Source organism: Pezoporus wallicus, unplaced genomic scaffold (assembly GCF_028554395.1).
Source record: "Pezoporus wallicus isolate ANWC-B61680 ecotype Strahan unplaced genomic scaffold, APGP_CSIRO_Pwel_v1 contig_1438, whole genome shotgun sequence".
Classification (NCBI taxonomy): domain Eukaryota; kingdom Metazoa; phylum Chordata; class Aves; order Psittaciformes; family Psittacidae; genus Pezoporus; species Pezoporus wallicus.
This window is the reverse complement of record NW_026638681.1, coordinates 1,380,918-1,400,542: the sequence shown is the minus strand read 5'-3', so window position 1 is coordinate 1,400,542 and position 19,625 is coordinate 1,380,918. Positions and strand designations below refer to the sequence as shown.

Here is a 19,625-nt window from a genome sequence, read left to right as displayed (position 1 = left end):
TATCTGAGGTTGGCGATGCTGTCAAATGTAGTAAAGGCCTCAGCTGAAATTCTCAGCAGGGTGCGAATCTCTTGAGTTTCATGTGGATTCTTTATTTGAATCATCATTCAGATCCAGCCGATGCTCTATTCTGAGAAGTATTAGAAATAAAAGGGAAACAAAATTCTAGCAAATTGACTGCAAGTGTCTTCGTGTGGGATACCCTTGAGAATTCCTTTTGATTATTTCCAACTGGATTTGCCAAAGCAGTAGGGGACATTGAGAAAAGTGGTTCTCAGGAATAAATGTTAGATGTTTTCTAAGTTCATTGCAGTTTTATGATTCTGGCCTGTTTATCTTAGTTTTTCAGCCTTTTAAGGCATATATGCCTGGTATTCCCACCTGTACAGCACTCAAGGTTAAATGGTTATTGGGGTATTCTTTTCATAAAACAAGAGGTAATGATTTTGTCAAGTAGTAGTAGTCCTTCTTGTTGGTGGTTCAAGAGACCAGCAACTGTGGGAAGGGATGTTTGTGCTGTGAGTTCTCCGATTTTTAAATTACTCTAAATTTCTATGCGAGCTGTACAGCTGCTTCCTAAGTTTTCAGTACTTCCCCCCTCTTGTTTTTTTTTCATAGCAGTTTGTACAAACGCTCACACTGTGCAAATTCATCCAAGTTCTCTCTGGTTTTGTTGGGCTGTGATTCAACGTTGACTTAGGTGGCTTTTCTCTTCCTGTGCTTTCACTTCACAGTGCAGTGTAGCTGTGTCGTGACAGAGCAGAGGGGGAGCTGCTTGGCAGCTGTGCAACTCCAACCAGAAGTATTAGTATCCTAAAGTTCCTGTCAGTTCTGTCACTCTGGAACTAACAGTATTTGTGCTTCTCTGAGATCTGCCTTGCAAAAAATTCAAGCTAGAAACATGGGGTCTGGTACACCTAGTAAGATTTTGGTTGGTGGGATTTTGTGGGTGGTTTTTTTGGTTTGTTTTTTACTTTCCCAAAGAGGAATATTTAAAGAGAGATTTTAATTGTTTTGTTTTCCTAATGACAAAACAAGTATTTGTTTCTTAGTATTTTTCACCTGTGTGCAGAACTTTCTTACTTTGTAAGATAGCCTTAGATCTAAGGCACTCTAACTTTTGACAGGGGCATATGTGTCTAAACTGTTGGAATTTCTTTTGCCTTGCATGTAAATAAAAATGGACACTAAACTATTTTCATCCTTAAAGCAGTTTAAACTAGTATCTTAAGCTCTTTATGCATCTGTCTTGTCACACCATCAACCTGAACATCCCTCACAACCACACACCCTATTCTGAACTAATTGTCTGCTGCTCTGGGAAAATAGCTTTTCTGCTGCTTTGCCATGTTGCAGAGTGACAAGGAGAGATGCTGTTATTCCAACTTTCCGAAGAGGGTACAGAGACATTTTCTCCAGTAGTTAGAGCTGAGCTAGGAGTAACATGGAAACAATACTAAAATACAAGTCACAACTTACTACCCTTCCCTCAGAGAAGGTGTATTTCCTCTGCAGCCTGCAACACAAAATACATTGCTAGGGGTAAAGTGTGATTTCTTCTTTTTCATCAAAACTACCTTTATTCTCCACAATCTTTAAAATAATACATTCTTGCACACTATACTTGATGACTTCCAGTAAATCTTTGCAACTTTGCCCTCAAAACCAAACACTGTACCATTTTATGCTTTGCTGCTGTTGAGGCAGCAGAACAGTGAAGTGGGAAGCTTGGTTCCAGTACAGACAGCAGGATTTAATAATCCTAATGAAACCTTTTATGCTTTTTTAGTCAATAATATATTCATTATTTATTCTGCTAAAGAATCTAGTTAGTCATATTCAAACCGGGTGGAAATAATAGGTAACAACTGTCTGGTGATTGGGTGGGGAGACATGAGGTGTTGCATTTTGTTGGCTTTTGTCATGCAGAGATCTCAAAAGTCCTCAGCTGTGCAGTTAATGCAAGTTTTTAATGTTAGTTCCCCCCCCCCCCCCCAATTTGTTTTTTTCTGAAGTACGCACAGTTGATCTGGCTCTCACTGTAGAACAATGCGTCAAGGAAGGCCTTTGTAAATGAGTATCTATGGAGGTTAGTCCATCTTCCCAGACTTGCTTACTTTGAAGTCGGTGCTACTTAGCTTAAGGTTATTTGGACCTGGGTTTGCATCAGAGGATCAGAGAGGCACTGTGACAACCTGCTTGTGATGTCAAGCCTTGGAATGTAGGAAAAATACCTATCCTGGATTGCTGTAGGAATTAAGATTTAATTTTTTTTAATTCCTTTTATTTAAACTGGCACTGACTATTGGTATAAGAACAACTGAATTTGTTTTAAAAATGTACAGGATAGCCAGCTATTCCATACACATGGCATTGCTCTTAACCTTAGTGAATTCTGATGAAGCATTATGAGCATGTGTTTTGCCCATGCGGTCCTGGTCCTTTGCACAGGGCAAGCTGAGCCCCCACACTAGAGGGGCCATGCTGCTTCTGGACTCAGGCTGCCTCCAAGATCAGTTTGATGGCATTGTCCGTCTAACGCCAATCACGGCAACAGTCATGAACTAAAAAAATTATGGATCTGATTTGTCTGTGCACAAAGCCAGTCAGTCTGCAGCCTGAGTGCATCACTTACTAATAACTGAGCATGACAATATCGATCTTGCCAGGTGACTATTTTATAAATAACTGCATGTGAGTATATGTGCTATCACTTAAAATGGATGCTGGCATGAGTATGAATGAGTCAGGCCTCTGCATTTTAAAAGAAAATAGTTCAGAGTTTCTGGCATGGATTTGAGGGTTGTGGGGCTTCTTTTATTTATTTATTTGTTTATTTATTTATTTATTTTTATACATGACTAGAAAAGTGGAAGTGCTGCTTAGTAGGAGAGATCTTATATTACAGGTGAGGATTACTACTTTTTGAGGCATGGTATGCTTTTTGTACTGTTTTTTCATAGTATTCACTGCAGAGAAAATTGGATGGCAATGTGGTCTTTGTGTTCCTGCTTGTGCATATTAATATAGCAAAAAGTACTGTCAAGTACTGGTGTTCATCTTTATTTTCACTTGGTCATATTTCCTTTTTTCCACATTCTGTTCCATTTATCTGTAGCTGTGTTGTCAGAATTTCCAGAACATAATAAGCTGTGTAATATTCTCATAGTGCTGGAGCTATTTTGAACTATAAATAGAGGATCTGAATCAACTCAAAATAAGCTGACAATTGCTTTATGAGCCAGAGTGTGAGGGAAGTCTAAATTACGAGATGACAGTATAACATAGTTGTGCTTTGCCAAAATGGTATGTCATTCTGAAAGAGTATTTCCCTGTGAAATCATATTAGTATGTTACTACAAATTTAAAACAAAGGAGCAGAGTACTATCTTTTACCTTGAGCGATGCTGAAAAATTTTAATCCACCAGATGGCTGATGTGCATGCTGATTAGATATTATTATTGTTGTTGTTGTTGTTATCCTAGTCCTGTCTGAGCTGTGTTTTTAAATATTAAGTGTAGACACAGGAATCTTAAAAGCAGTGAGGAACTGGTTTTTAAAAACCCCAAAATTCTTTTGTATTGCTAATCACATCAGTAGAAAATTTGAAAGTTTATTGTGTGTGCTTATCCATACCAGTTCTTAGTTTAATCATCAGTATTTTAAATGCCTTTTTTGTTTTCTCATTCATTTGAAACAATTTGATTACAGTGATTGTTTTTTAACTGTCCTCTAGTTTCTGACTTATCTTGTCTTGTTCTTCTAGAAGGAGTTCTGGAAAGTCTACAAAAACGGACTTCAGGGAGAAAGTAACACAGGACATACCTGGTATTCATTTTACCTTGCATTTCCATTAATCATTGGCCTTTTCATTATCCTCATTGTCATTTTTGTCATATGGAGATGCCTGTTTAAAAAGAAAATGCGTAGACAGTCGGTGTACATGCATAGGGGAGCCCACGAAGCGATGGGTGATGGTGCTGTGGCTGATGGCAGAGGTCCTCTTCCGCCGCCTCTCAGCATTGTTCATTCCCCACAGGAGGAAATGTATGAAGTCAGTGGGCTCTCTCCAGGAGATCTGAGCTATATGGATGGACGGTCAGACTCAGTATCCACAAGGCTCTCAAACTGTGATCCTCCTCCTTCATATGAGGAAGCCACTGGTGAAATCAGTATGAGAAGAAGTGAAACTGAACAACGTTTAGATCCCCCCCCAAAGTATGAAGACATTGTGAATTGTAGTTCAGCCGGTGCAATTGCACTATCTCCTATTGTCACCAGTACTAAGTAAAACAAGAAGAATGCTATGGACTTTTTAAAAATTACTAATCATTTTGTAGCACTTTATCTTGGCTTATTATGCATTTCTGTAATTTAGTGGACTTGTATGATGAACTTCACTTTGGGTTTAGATCCACTTTTTCTTTGGGTTTGGGATTTTTTTTCCCTTATGGCAGATCTTAAAAATTACGGACTCTGCATTGAGAGTATAGTGCAGATACAAACGTGGTGCTCTGTCATATATCTCAAAAGCAGGTCTGTGGTGAGGATGGCACTTATTTCAGTCCAAATATTGTCCACGTTCCCCACAAGATTTATGGAATCTCCCCTTTCTTACTGCAGACTGTCAGAATTGCCCGAAATAGGGAATCCTTAAGCAGCATTTTAGACAGCTATTTACACTAAAGGGGACTGATTTTGCAGTATTGCCTTTTGCCCAGTTGGTTCCTTTTTCTCACTTGGATTTTTTGTTACAATTTGCACTCTATCATGGGCCCTTGAAGCAGTAAGCCATTGTGTTCAAACCGGTATCTCATTAAGAGTATGCTGGTGTAATAGCAATAATTTCCGAGTCCTAGCACAAGAGGTGTATTCTAAAGCTTTTGCTATTACAACTCAAAATTCTGTAAATGTTTAGAAGCTAACAATCCAAGACACTACTTAGTGAATTTAATACTGTACTACTTTTGTCCATGTTCTGACTTTCCTCTCTGTTTTCATATCTGTTTTTACTTGTGTATTCTAGAGGTGAGGAGTGTGTGTATGTTAAGTTTAGAACTTGAAAGTTCATGCAACAGTAAATAATGAAATACTGAAATACATGAGTGGATAAAATCCTGATAGTAGTCTTCCTACTATAGTCTTCACTGAGACCAGGATATTATCCATAAACTCAGAAACCCATAGATATTACTTTCCTTCTAAAAGGGGGAAAAAAGGAAAAGCATTCAGTGTATGTGTGTGACTTTTTTCCCCAAGCTGTGAAATAAAAACCTCTTCCTCAAATCCTGATACTCTTTGCCTTTTGCATACTTACATGTGGCATGTGTGCACCTTACCTTGGTTGCTATGGAAATCCTTTGCAGAGAGCATAACCATTTTTTCAACAACAAATATATTTATTGCTTATCAATTCCAACAAGGTGCTTCTGTTGCAAGAGTTAACTATGTTATAATGAAATACAGCTACTTAAATTTTTCATTGTTTCTAAGAAGAGTGTAGTGCTCTGATCGATGAGACGAACTCCTAAAACACACTCCATTCTCAGTGTACACAAGGTTTTTTTTCCACAGCTCTTAGGTTACAGGTCCTCATCAGAGTAAGAGTTCCTGGGAAGCATGTTAGTCGAGCCTGGGTCCAGAAGTTGTTGCCTGACTCATTCCAGCTTTGAGCATGGGGCCCACCTGCTAAGGCAGAACCAGGAGGACACATGATGTGTATTTTTAAGAAAACAATGTAGGCATAGCCCCAAGCGTTACTCTGGAGTGATTTTTTGAGGCTGAAGACAAGTGGATTTCTGTCAGACTTGATGCAAGTTAGAATGGAGGCTTGTACAGAATTTCAACCACCTGATTTAGACACTGATGATAGTTAAGGTGGTACAAGCTGTAGTGTGGCAATTCTTTTTTCCCCAGCTTGATTTAAAAGTTCATTGCGTGGTTTAGCTTCTGAATACTCATTTCAGTTTTCTTCCCATGCCAATGTAGCTGGCATTACCTTTTGTATTGTTCTGTGTTCTACTAATGAATAATCACCAATTGAAATGTATGAGACTTGAAGGACTACTGTGTTGACTTTCCTACAGCAGAAGCCCAAACTGCATCTTGTTCCAAAGACCCCAAATGAAAGGCTAGTGGCATCCATTTGAAATTCCTGTTATTGTCCAAGATGTATGCTGGTGTCTTCTGTCTCATGGGGGTTTGGTCCATCTTCCCTAAGAAACTTCACAGAAAGCTGCTGAAAAGAAACGTATGGTCATAGATGGGTGTGTATATGCACAATTCTGTAAGAATCTGATGTGATGTATTGACAAATGAAGTAAGGATTTTATGATTAATTTTAGTTTTCAATTTTGATGAAGAGTAGGTTGCCTAAGTTGCCTGCTGAGGACATTCAGTGGCTAAGGCAAGTTGTATTAAGAGTTAATAGATGAACTCCAGGCCAAACCATTGTCAAAAACTTAACCTATATTCCTTTTATATGATAGTTATTGGGCAGATAAGTGCAGTGTCTTGGACACTTGCAGTAAGAATTGCCTGGGTCTTAATTTTGGACTTTCTGACCTTTTCTTTTGAAGTGGTTTTAGCTCTTGTGTGTCTTGAACTGCCACTTGCAGAAGCTCCTTTTATACTGAGCAACAGTTAATATACTGCTTTTGGCAGACGTTACCAAAACAGTGCCTCATCTCAACATGCAGGAACCACCTCAAAAAGAGCTGGTATTTCAATGTCCATGCCATATTGGCATCTCCTGTGCCTGCCAGCACAGCTAGTAGTTTTACCAGTTTGGATATAGACTTTCCTGTAGGAAATGCATGGAGATTGTCCATTTCAGATTAGGTCATTTAGCAGACATCATCATCCCCTGAACATGGGCAATCTAGTTTAGAGATGAGCTGGCTTTGCTTTCTCTTCTGTTTTAATTACTGTGTATTCCACTGCTACTTTTAACGGTTTTATGTTTCTGGCTCTTAAATTGAACGTGTTGTTTTTATGTGCAATACAATAATGATGCTCATCCTTCAAAAAAAAGCCACAACCAAATATCTAAAGTGATCTACATGTTTAATTTATTGGGTTATGCCTTTTGCATGTACATGAGCGTGAAAGCCATTGTGGGTTATAAGCTTACGTGTTGGTGAATAGATTTCATAATTAAACAAAACTTGCGTAGGACAGTTACCCAAATGTATTTCCTCTAAGACATGAACAGCTTTCTCTATGTTGGAATAAAGTCAGACTACAAACTGTTTTGTTCTTATTTATGAAATGTGGGAAAATAGCTTAGTCTTGTGCCTGGCTTTTCTAATCTGATTGAAAAATAAAATTTCATTTGTACTGGGTTTTTATATAGGGTTTGTTGGTTGTTTTTTTTTTTTTTTTAGATCACTTTGGTGTTTTACCTATCCTGTAACTGCACTGTCATGCAATAAATATTATAAATCTATAGTTGTACCTCTCTAAAGGTTTTGCAAGTCTCAATGCAGTACTATCTTGACTGATGATATGAATTGTCACGGACGCTGCCTTTCCCACTTCTGAATATAACCTTGAATTTCATCTTCTATTGGGACTGAGATGATTTATCTACTAAAACTAACAGATATGTGTCACTGTTTCAAGAAATGATTTAATTATTTGTTTAAATGATATTCAGAATTAGTGAAGGTTGTTCTGTCTTCACTGGATGTAAATAACCTCTGATTACAGTATTGCATCCTTTAAAGGGGTTTGGTTTACATTAAATTATCCTATTTAAACTTTTTTGCCTATGTTTATAGAAATTTTTTTTGTAACATTTGTTTTTCAATATGCTAAATAAATTTTTTTAAGATGCCGCTTTCAAAATGAGTTCTGCATAACTACAGTGAGAATTTACTTTGTGTATTTAAGTGGTGGTCTCTTCATTTCCATTGTTGTATGTACTTAATCATTTGCATTGAATCAGTTGTTTTGATAACTTAAAATACAATTTTGTTTGCAAAGACTTGATATTCTGCTCAGTTTTAATCAGATCTGTGAATTTATTTATTTAACTTAGAAAAAAAAAAGACATTTGTTGTAGCCATAACTAAATAACAGTCACAGGCAGGCAGAAAGCAGAAACTGTTCTCTGTTATAAGGTGAAACAGTACATTGTAGCAAAAAATGTTTAGATCAGAGATCTTGATTTCAAAGTTGGCTTCAGCCCTTTGAAAGAAACGCATTGCAAAATTTTGCACTGGCTTTGGGAATGATGCATTAATAGTGAACAAAAGGGGAAAAAAAAAACACAACAAAAAACTAAACAAAGAAAATGCAACCTTGCATAATGATTCCTGCTGGAAACTAAAGATCTCCATTCTATTCAAGACAAACTTTGTGTCATCCTTTCTTGCTCAGCTGCTGGTAAATAGGATAATATGTCCCTGGTACTTTTCAGTGGTTTACCGTGTGACTGGAGTCTGTTGCAGGCATTAGTGAAGCCCAATGGGAGGTAGGTAGCCTAGAGTGTCATGAACACGAGTGCAGTTTTGTACTGGTCATAACAAAAGTGCAAAAAAGAGTCACTAAACAAAGTGTGTGGGACTTCCCAAGCCATCATGTGCGTAGTGGGTCAGCTTTTATTTGCATAGCTCAGAACAGTGCTCCATGTTGGGTTAAGTGGCATTTGCTGTGCGCATCCATCAGCACTAGCTAACCTGTTTGCACATGGTTCAATGCATGATTGCCTTTGCATGCCTGACATCTAGCTATTGAAATGTGGCAGATATAATGTTAATCTGGTATCATGAACCTTGCTATCTATAAAAAAACATCACACCAGGTTACTAGTGATAAATGTTCATTATTTGTTTCGTGAACACTGGTCTCTGCTGTTCTAAATCACACTGATGGATTTCTTTTCATCTGCGTAGTGTGAACTTTGTGACTATTTTGTAGTGCTACTTGCTGTTTTTTTAAAAAGAAGAAAATACATGTTCAGCTGAAAGCAGTGAGGTGACATCTGTGCTGTTTCATTGCTTGCTGCACACACATTTGATTGATTTGCTACAGGGTAATAGAACTTTGAGCTTTGCCAGAAAGTTGAACTGTGCTTTTCTTCTGCAGTGGGGTCTCAGTAATTGTATTTTTCACTTGGCAGTGAGTTATTGAATGCCAAGTAACAAGTCAATGCAAGAAAGACCTTGCCTGTATTTTCTTGATTGTATCAGTTATGCAGCATTTGCTTACCATTTAGCTCTCTGTAATGGTACTTGCTGTAATATTAGGACCTGTGTTGTCTTTCCCTGTCCTGTCTCAGTATATCATGCAATAAAGCCACACTGACTGCTGTACAGTTTTCCCATTTTAGAAACAGCAAAGTCTAAGAATCCAAACAAAACACTTCAGTGTGACCTGCCCTTTCCTTCTCCATTTGGATGCTTTTCTATGTACCTGTGTGGCTCCTGGGGTTAGCTGAGGAGCTTAGAGCAGGAAGGAAACAATCAGAAATGTATTTCAGTTTACCCAGCAACATAATCTCTGCATGAGGATTAACCTGTACCATGACTGTTTCCCTGGCCTTTCCCATGGTGTGGGATAGGTTTTCCCATAGGACAGACCCTGGACCAATTCTATAGGTCAGAGGTTCCTAGTTTGATTTTTCTGTGTTATCTTGACTGTTACTGCTGTCAGTAACAGCACCCCCTTTTTGCTGTGCACAAGGACTTGTGATGTTTATGACTGCATATTGCAAGGTCTATGTATCTGGTGACCTTGGGACCCAAGCTTGCTTACTTTTCTTCCTTGTGCTGGCTTGCTTGTACTCCATGCTGTATTTCAGTATTGATCAAACACAGCTGAGGGGCTGAATGCAGGCATTTGGAGTCAGACACGGCCATCACTGCTGTGAGGCAGAGGGCACTCTTACCACCTCTGGCCTTTTCATTTTCAGTCTTAATGCAGCCACTACACGTGGATCATTTCCAAGATTAAAATCACTGCAGCCAGTGTTTCTTGCCAAGATTTTCCGTGAAAAGTGATACTGTCAGAGGCAAGCAAGGACGATATGACTAGCTCAGATATTTTTCCCTGTCTTGCCCCAAGTCATTTATTTCCATTTACTATTAGAATTGTTCTTAGTTTTTATTTTTTCTTTTCATTTTGTATTGTCTGGGTTTTGGTTCTGTTGTAACCATAGGTTTTTCCTTACAGGTAGATGAAGGTAAAATATATTTGCCCTCTGAAAGAAAACCCTGTGAATGAGAGTTGATCAGACTAGATTTTTTTGTGGTTACCCACCTCACCAGGGTTTTAAATAAAACCAAAGGGTTCCACACCAATGTATGCCTTTTACATTGTCTCCCGTTTATACCTCTCTGTCCCCTTTGCAGATTGCAGTCTTGTGACCTTGCATTTCTGAACGTTAGGTTGGTGTCTCTGAATGTACGCATCCAACACCCATGTGAAATTGTGGTTTGGATCAGTTCCGACTCACCTACAACTTCAAGAGTGCTCATAAAAGTGTAATAAAGGCTGGGCACCCTCGCACATCTGTTTGCTAGTAGTGTAGGCTGCAGTAAATCCTCTGTGAAAGCACCTGACAAAGGGAGAAGATTGAAGGTAATTGTCAATTTTAAATTAAAACAGCTTCCTTCCATGCAAAAAGTCAAACAAAAGAGCTGACCCCAAACTTAAGCCTGACTGCTGCCCTGGGTGGTTGGGATGCATTGCAGAGAGTTTGGCACAGGACCCGTGATCTGCAGCATAGCTGCTTGTGCTCTGTGGGCAGCAGCCCATCTGCCAGCATAGCGAGACTTGTAGGCTGGGAGAAGTCCCAGCATCCTGACTATTAGCACAGCCCTGACAGTCGTATGCTGGGCTTCTGTGGGTTTTGCCCACAATAAATGTGTTGTAATGTTTTAGGTTCTGTTCGCATGTGGGTGTGCAAAATCTGAGGCACGGGGGCAGCCGAGAACAAAACATTGCTTTAACATCTACGTGCCCACCATGGTCTCCAGGGACTGGCTCTATTCCACATCAACACGGTGTTAGTGCAGCCAGGCTCTATCAGCTGTGCCAGGCATAATGGCCCTGCACCCACAGAACAGCCTGCACTGGTTTGTGGAGCCCGGGCTGGCAAGTGCAGCCTGAAAGTGTACTTGGAGTACAGTTGCTCCTGGTTATAGGGATTGATATTAACATTTAGGTAACCTTTTACTCTCGGTCTGAGCTCCAGATTTCTTTTTAACAGTTTAATAACTTTTGCAACATGAAAGGTGTCTGCCATATTTACTCAGGTATGTCCAGCAATTGTAAAAGGGTAGATGCTTTGGTTTTGTATTTCTAGGTTGTTTGTGTTTGTTTTTTCTCTTAACTTGCTGACTTTTGCATTTTATTTAAAAACGGTGCTGAGTAATGGTACTCTCTTGTTCTGTTTCCCCGTAAAATCTTCAATGTGCTTTTATATTGAAGTGCATAAAAGTTGGTATTTTTATTGGGTGCATTCATTAGAAGAAATGTAGGCTTGGAAATAATTTCTAATGTTGTATTCTCTTTGATAATGTTTTTTTTCAGCTTTATGAGGTGCTATTTATTGCTCAGTTTTCTTACCTATTTGTGCTGCCACCTCCATTATCTTTCAGCCTTTCCACACAGGCAGCTTGGCTCTGTGAAAATGCTGTCATCTCCCCCATTGGCAGGAGAAGTGTTCAAAAAAAAGGGTTTTCTGTCCCACACCGTGCTTTCAGATTTCAGCACTAACTGTTGTGTATGAGCACAACACTGACAGCTTGAAGGCTGTTTACAAAGTCATGATACCAGTACCAGAATACTCAGTGGCTTGGGGCTGTTAGCAAATGCCCAGCCTATGAGGAAGGCTGGTTCTTGCCCTGGCCTTTCTATTCACCCACAGCCCTGGAGCAAGGATTTGGGCTTGGGCTTCCTCCATTGCAAGGACATTAGGCTGCTTTGCACACTAGTCTAGGCTAGCATCTTTCATCTTTTCTAACTTCAAAGTCCCTTGAAATTTCCTATAGTATATGCAGATTTCTGGGTGTAGTGAATTTAAACTACTTACCGTAGACATAATTTACTTACTAGCTTCTCACAGGTTGTTGGAAAGCAGATCAATATTTTTCTGTTAAGGGATATTGCAGGGTGTGGGTTTGAGCTGCTCCCCTTGCCTGGTTTTTTGTTTTTTGTAAACTGGTGACACCAGCCTTCCCTTTGTACTTTTTGGGTCACAAATTCTATCTGGAACCTGCAAAGCCATTGCCAGTGCAGGTTTTGTTCCTTGTTTTTGTCAAAACTGGCATGGTCCCAGGAGTACTTTTACCTTCCCCGAGTTACTCCTCAATATAGAAGAGTTTATTAAAAATATTCCTGAGCAACACTAGTTGATGGTTGTATGATTGAGTACAGTGATGTTTCCTAGCAACTTGGCTGAGAAAAGATCATCCCACGTTGCTCATTTGTCCACAGCTTTCCAGATTGCTGTGTAAAAATATGTTCCTCCTCTTGAAGCTGACTAAACCATCTCACTTCATCAGTACTCCCTGCACCAAGTTTTGCGCCATACCTGGTAGAAAGGCTTCTCCAGGAGGAGAATTAAAGGTATAAGCCCCGTTCTCTGACTCCTATTTCAGGTGCAAGACCGACATATCCAAAAAGCCCTACCATGGGCACAGCTAAGTAGTGCTACCCCACATCACCAAAACATTCACTTCTCTCTGGCCTGCCATTTCTCAGCAGCTCTTCTGTGCCAGAGCTTGCAAAGAATAGAGAGCTGGGCAATTAATTTTGCTATCAGACACAGGTTTTCAGAGTCAGGTACAGCCTGTGGGCCTTTCATCTGAGCATCTCCTGTGTGCTGGTGATGATCACAAATGATGAGCTGATTGTCAACATCATTTCAGTTATGATAGAATACCAGTTGGAAGGGACCCCAAGTTCTAGCCTTATTTTTTTCTTTTAAAGAGGTTGCTGTTGTTAATTACTGTAAACAAATACTCCTCTTTCGATTCCATGGATGAGATGCTATTCCCCTTCTCCTCATGGCATTTCCCTCTGCTTTCTCAGATAGTCTCCTCAGGCTGTGATGACACTGTATGTCACCATCACAACCGTTGTCTGTATTGATCAGAGGCTGGCTAACATTCAATGCAGACATGATGGAGGCGTTGCTTGGTGAGAGCAATGGCAGAGATGCTGTCCTTTCCCCCTCCTAGAGAAGGGTGGTGCACATTGATGGAGAGCTCGTTGACAGAACGTGCTAGAGCTCAGGCTGCTATAGTGCATCTCCTATGGTAGCAGCCACTCTCTCTAGCCTGCTAATTGCAATTGACTATACGAGAGAAGAAGACACTGTCACTGCTTAGAGGGCTTTAATGCTTCAGCACCAGCCTATTGCAACATACTCTGCATGACCACACCTAATGTGGAAAGAACTGCTCAGCCATGAGTGAGGCACTTAACTGCAGGGCTGTGAGACCTGTGCTGGCTGCCCATTGGCCTAGGGTAGCTGTTCTGCTTTACAAACCCCTAAACTGCCGTGGACCTCTCTACTTGAGAGATCACTTCTCTCTTTGTGCCATACTCCTGCAACTACAGGTAGCAACATCTTAGCTGCATTTGTGCTGCAAAGGAGTCTGGGTGAGCATCAAAAGCTTTTCAGACTCATGGAGTCGCCTGTCTCCCTCTTACTCATGTGGTCTTAATTTTCATGTCTTGGGGGTATATTGTAAAAGTTGCATTTTTTTTTTTACATGGCTTTGAAGGCAGCATAAATAAATTATGTGGGCGTATTTTGGGAATGTTCCTGCCATCACTGTCCAGTGCCTGATGCAAATTGTTTTCTTCACCTTGTTATTTAAACTGCTGGCAGGTGAGATAATGAATTTTAATAGGATGCAACAGGGTTAGTTTTACAAATCTAATTATTGGAAGGGCACTCAGATATGTTAAAGGTCTCTTTTAATGCCAAATCTAAAGACAGTGAAACAATTAAATAACAGTCTAGTCTTTTTCTTAATGTACATTAAAAAAAAGAAAAAGAAGATGTCAGGTCAATTGAAGCAATTGCACTAGTAGTACTGCAGGAGTGTTAGAAGCCCTCCAAACTGCTTGGTTTTGTTTATGTACATATATCTCTGATATTATAACTTTATTGTCTATATTTGCATCAAATTAATGCACACTTCTCTGCTTTGACTCAGCCTGCCTTCGTGCTGCAATTGATATCCAGATAGCCAGGAAATCCACAACAAGGAGATCATCAAAATGGGGATATTAGGCCAGTCACACAGTACCAACCACTGTCAAGCGCAACCAGAGATACTGGTCTGCTAAGCAGGATTGGCCAGTGCAGGCCAATACAGGTGGTATCTGTGTGAGTCAACCTCCAGAGAAGGGTAGTTGGAGGCTCCTTAGAGTGCAGGGAGGCAGCAGGGAGGAAGGCGAGCAGGAATGCTGAGGTTATCCCAGGTACCTTGCAATGGCTGTCTAACCTGATAGGTGTTTTCATTCCTTGGGATTTTTTAAATCACCTCTCTGCTCCTTTGGTGGTATGTATAAGGTTATCTCTGCAGGGCAGGTAGATACAGTGTCCCCTAATGCCAAGAAATTTCCAATATCTTTCTTGTAGAAGAAAGTAATTTCTCCCATCATCATGTCTCCTTGTCATTTCCCCTTTATGGCTCTGTCTGTAACAACAGCGAAGTCTGGCCTGCCATAGTTCACCTTAAGGAAGCAAAAGTGGTTGAAGTTCAGTTTCGACGTAAGTTTATACATTCACATATCAAATCCACTCCACCCTGGATATGAGGTTAGAGCAACAAGGTCCTGTACCTGACTCTGGCCTTACATGATTAAGGGTGTGGAACGGTTGACTCTCACTGTGGTTGGAAAGCACTGATCAAGACCTGTGGAGAGTTAAATCTTGCTGTATTTCAGGTCTTTTCCCTTTAGTCATGTTCCTCTTGAACTGAACACTCTTCAGAACACATCTTCACAGATTAGGCTTTCTTTTTTATTCTAGCCTATGCCAAGGCGGATTTATAACAGAAGTTTTCTTTCACTCATGTATAACCTTGAGAAAGATTCCTTCAGCTGTAGTTTGACTAATCTTACAAAGAGCAGAGTTGCACAACTTTGTCTAATCTCATCATGTTGGAAAAGATGTATTAAGAAATAAAAAGATGAAAAATGCAGCGGTTGTGCACGAGTCCATTCTCATTACATTTTTCCAAGTAACCATTTCAAGCTTTTATCTGTTGTTGAGCTTTGTTTCTATCACTAATAAAACCACTATGAGACAAACAATGAAATATTGATTTAGTAACTTGAAACTTTTTAAACTGCCACTTTATTCAATGTATCCATAGGCAGCACAGCAGAATGAAAGTTTTATTGTAGACTGATTGAACCTATTGGTTTGAGCATGACACGATGAAATTGTAACATAGCAATAAAATTGCAGGGCACATTTATGCCATCTGTTTCATAGTAGAAAAACAAATAACATTTTGGTGATGCCCCCAAACAATAAATCTGGATTTAGAAAGGAAAAATTATTGCAGCTTGTGATGTTAGGAACAGCCTAAGATGTTGCACATCCTCCTTCCCCTGCTGTTCCTCAGCAGCAAAGTTCTCACAAGTGTTTCTTGTTTTAGCCATCCTTAGGTTTTATAGTCTGCTGGGTTAAGGGCTCAAAATCCGTCTTGAAGTCACAGAACACTGATTCAGCAGATGATCGCCACTTCCTGTCTCATCTATTGCTTTTATCACCTTTTAATTTTTGGAGTGGGCAGGAAGGAAGGTGGTGTGGTTGCATTGCTCCACAATCAGTCAGTGATAGGAAACAAAGGTAAAGGGTCACAATCTATTAGCAGGAGGCAAGCTTGAAAGAGTTTTGGTCTACCTTCCACCAGAACAATGTAAAATCTGTAACCTGTGTTATCAGGAAATGAGGGAACTAGATCACTGTAAATTATGTAGTGTGTGTAGAAAAGATGTTTTCCTTAGGAAATCAATGATGTAAGATAAGGGTTCTCTTATTCCGACCACTCATCAAGCATTTGGTATTGTGGCCCTTGTATGTTTAAACATCCTGTGACCTTAAAGAAGGGCCTATATAATACTGTCCTTGCACCTACTGAAATCTGTAGATACAGAAAGTTATTGAGTAATAAATCCTTTTTTAATGATTTTTGTTGCAAAGTTATAAATGTTATGGCATATCTACCTAGTAAGAAATAAAAAGCATCTTTCTTCTTTGGTGGGCGGGATTTCTTGCAGGGAGTTTCTATGCAATTTCTTAGTTCTCTGTGTGTCCTGTTTCCCACAACAGCCCTCTGTATTGTACCTGGACAACCTTCTGTAATGGTATCTGTTCAAAGTCCGTACATCAACATTTGGAGGAGGAAAGAGGAAGACAAAAGATGTTAAGGTTGTTGAAGCATTAGTTTCTGGTCCAGCTGCAGCACTGTGATTGCCTCCGGGCATCTGTGTGCACTCCCAGTGGCAAAACCCCCTTTGATATGTCCTCCTCAGTTCAGATACCCATCTCCAGCTCTTAGTCCTGGTTCCTCAGCCTGCCAAAATGTGGCAACTAAAAACTTCCCTGCAGCCTTCCCCATGACCTGCTGCTTTACAGAGCCAGACCTTCATAGGTAATTGCTGTGAGTCTACCATCAACTTCTGTTACCCAGCTGTCTCCATTAGGCACCTAGTTACCTGCCTGGCACAAATCAGTGCCTGCCTGATTTTAAACGAGAAGGATGGAAGCAAGTGGGTTTGTTTGTGTTTAAGCTGCAGAAGGCCCAGTTTTCATGGGGTTTTTTAATAGTGTTCGCCAGTTTTAAGATGAGAGCTTGAAAATACCATTAAAATGAAGAATGGTTGCAAGGTAATAAAGAAACAATCTTCTTGCTTTAAGGACTTGAGCTAAAAACTAAATGACTGTAGCAGCTCAGATTGTAAAAGCAGTGGGAAATTTAATGAACAGTGACCCCACAAGAAATCCAATCTGTCTGTTAATGTTTAGTTTTGTCATTTCTTCTGAAAAGTAGTAAACTTCTTTATATAATCTATTGGTTATGGGACCTGGGGTCAGGCTCCCATTGAGCTTAACTCTGCCAATCTGTCTCAGCTTAAATTGCTGACCTTCCCTGCGTAATAGGTAAACACCCCAAGCAAGAAATAAGTATGTGAGCACTGAGAGAAAGAGTTATGGTTGTGGGTTAAGGAAATTGTCATGAACTTGACTGCAAAAGCTGTAATGGTTTGTAAATTGCCCTACTATTAAGCTGATTCAAACAGCTAAATTATTTAAAATGTAAAGGATGAAATTGTGATTAATAACTAGTGGATGATGCCGCAGTTCTGTAACATGTCATTCATCTGGATGCTGTAGAATTATTTATTGCAAATCTCATAGCAAAGGTGGTAATCAAATAAGAGATAAAAATATGAACCTCTTTGCTTATGTTTAGCTATTAAGAACACGTATTTACTTAATCAGGTAGCGGAAAGAGGCACCTTGAAAACTAGCTGAAAGAAGTGTATTTTAGCTAAAATAATTAAGCTAAAAGCAGGAAAGCTGCAAACTTTAGATAGCACTATCCACACAGGTCACTGTGGTGAGCACAGTCGTGGAAGAGGCTGGAGAGGTTGGCTGCTCCTGCCCCCTGCCACAAGGCGGAACCAACCTTGTCCTGTAAAGTTCTTCATTCAGGCTAACGTTTCCGGTTGGTTTCATTTTAATCTTATCTAATTCTTAAATCAGAAGCTGATCCTCTTTGGTTATGCTTTGTGACCAGCATGTTCAAGCGGCTTTGCACAGTAGCTCGTCCTGTGAGAATGTGACCGTGTGTGCCTGGGATGTGACTTTGGAAGTGACTGAGCAGACAAAACTCTCCAGGGATTCGCCACTCTTCTTTTTTTTTTCCCCCAGTGGAATAGTGGGGATTATCCAGAGTCCAACCTCTACACATGCACATCCCTCAATGTTCAAATTGAACTGGAGATTTATGAATTGGTTACATACCACATGTCACACCTCTGTTATCTTCTTTATGATGCTTTCATAAAAATTGTGGAGCCCTATTTACATGTGTGTCTTAGATAAAATTTATTTAAAGTCCAATCTATTTTTGCTTTTAAGCCTACTTCAATTTGTGGTCAAATATATAACATAAGTAAAGCTTCACGTTTTAAAAGTTACAGAGCTTTATACAGTTTCCATCTTTTTCACTTTTCTCTTTTTTTGTTGCTGGCTGGCATTTGGTTCTGTGGACTGGAAAAACTGCTTTCCCCAGTAGTAACATCCTTTTTCATTAAGCAAATCTTGTTGCTGTAAAGGAAATTTTCCAGCTGGTGGTTTGCTATTGCTGAAGTACAGTGAAAAGTTGGTAAAAAATAGTCTGGAGAAGGCCACTATTTTAATGAAAAAGAATGAACCTATAAAGGGTGGTACTGACATACAGGCTGTCCTGGCACCCAGGCAGCCCTGCGCCAGAGCCAGATGGGAATGGTGACTGGGGACCACTGCAGATCCAAGGATGGCCAGGAACCACTGGGGATATGGGGCAGCTCCATGGCCAAGCCAGGGGCCCAGCAAATGAAGCTGGGGCAGCAGGGTCTGCTCCCAGCCCAGGGCAGAGGCCCCCAGTGCTCTTCCTCACCAGCTTTCCCAAGCGGAGACAGCCGTGGGAAGGGGCTGCAGATACCCAGGCACCCCAACCCTGGACCAGGCCATAGTTAGATACCTGTAACCAGCAGGATCCTCAGGTTGCCTTCTGCCTCTTCCACACAGATGTGATGGGGCAGGCAGGAGGACAACAGCTTCCCAGACTGGCTCTGGTGTCCCCTTTGCTTCTTCTTTGCACACCCAGGCACAGTCGTTATACACCACTATTTTTATGCATGCTTTAATCTGCTAAGCATTCTTATCAGAAATATATTATCTCTCTTTGCCCTGGTAGCGTTGTGCCTGTTCAGTGTGTGCAGGCAGCAGCAGCCACTCGGTTGTATCCACTGCTCCCACTGCACCTTTTTCTGAGCAGAGCTTCCTAGTGTCTTTCCTCGTAAATCTGGAAGTAAATTTGGAAACTAGACTTACTAAAGAGCTCTTTCAAACATACCTTGTGGGGAAAAACACCACACCTTGAGTGCATGGTGTCTCTCCGGACAGCAGAAAAGCCTTGGGCAGGAGAAGTGCTCCCTGCCCGTCCCTGGTGTCCAAAGGAAAGAGAAAACAGTATGAAAACAATGTAATTTTCCACTTTTCATGATGGCAGCACAGTCACTCCTCACAGTGGGGCACAGGACTGTTAGAGACTGATCTGTCCTTATCCATACAGAAGTACTTGCTTCATCCAGGTAATTCTCTGAGTGCAGTTTCTTCCCAACCTGCTGAGACTCCCCTTCAGTGCTGCCACAGTCTCTGTGGCACAAATGGCTCTGCTTTTCACCCTCTTCCCTCCTGCCCTCGGAGGGCGGTGGCACGTCCTCAGCACTAATGACAGCTTAGCGCATGTGTCTAAACCCCTGTGTTCAGGGCACCACGTACGTGAGCGACAATTTCACCGACAGTGACTAATCAAACTAGTTACTTCCTCCATTCCACAGAGCTGCCCAGTGGCTTACAGCAATTAAGCAGCAT

At 40.5% G+C, this 19,625-nt stretch overlaps 1 protein-coding gene across 1 annotated transcript in view; it reads left to right on the top strand.

The window, feature by feature from the left end:
- PRRG1 (proline rich and Gla domain 1) overlaps positions 1 to 5,707 on the top strand; it is a 30,153-nt gene extending 24,446 nt beyond the window's left edge. Inside the window, exon 4 of the mRNA XM_057411849.1 lies at positions 3,768 to 5,707. Coding sequence (XP_057267832.1) covers positions 3,768 to 4,292 — 525 coding nt within the window. The 3' untranslated portion in view covers positions 4,293 to 5,707. The remainder of the gene's footprint in view (positions 1 to 3,767) is intronic.
- The last annotated feature ends 13,918 nt before the right edge of the window (positions 5,708 to 19,625 follow it).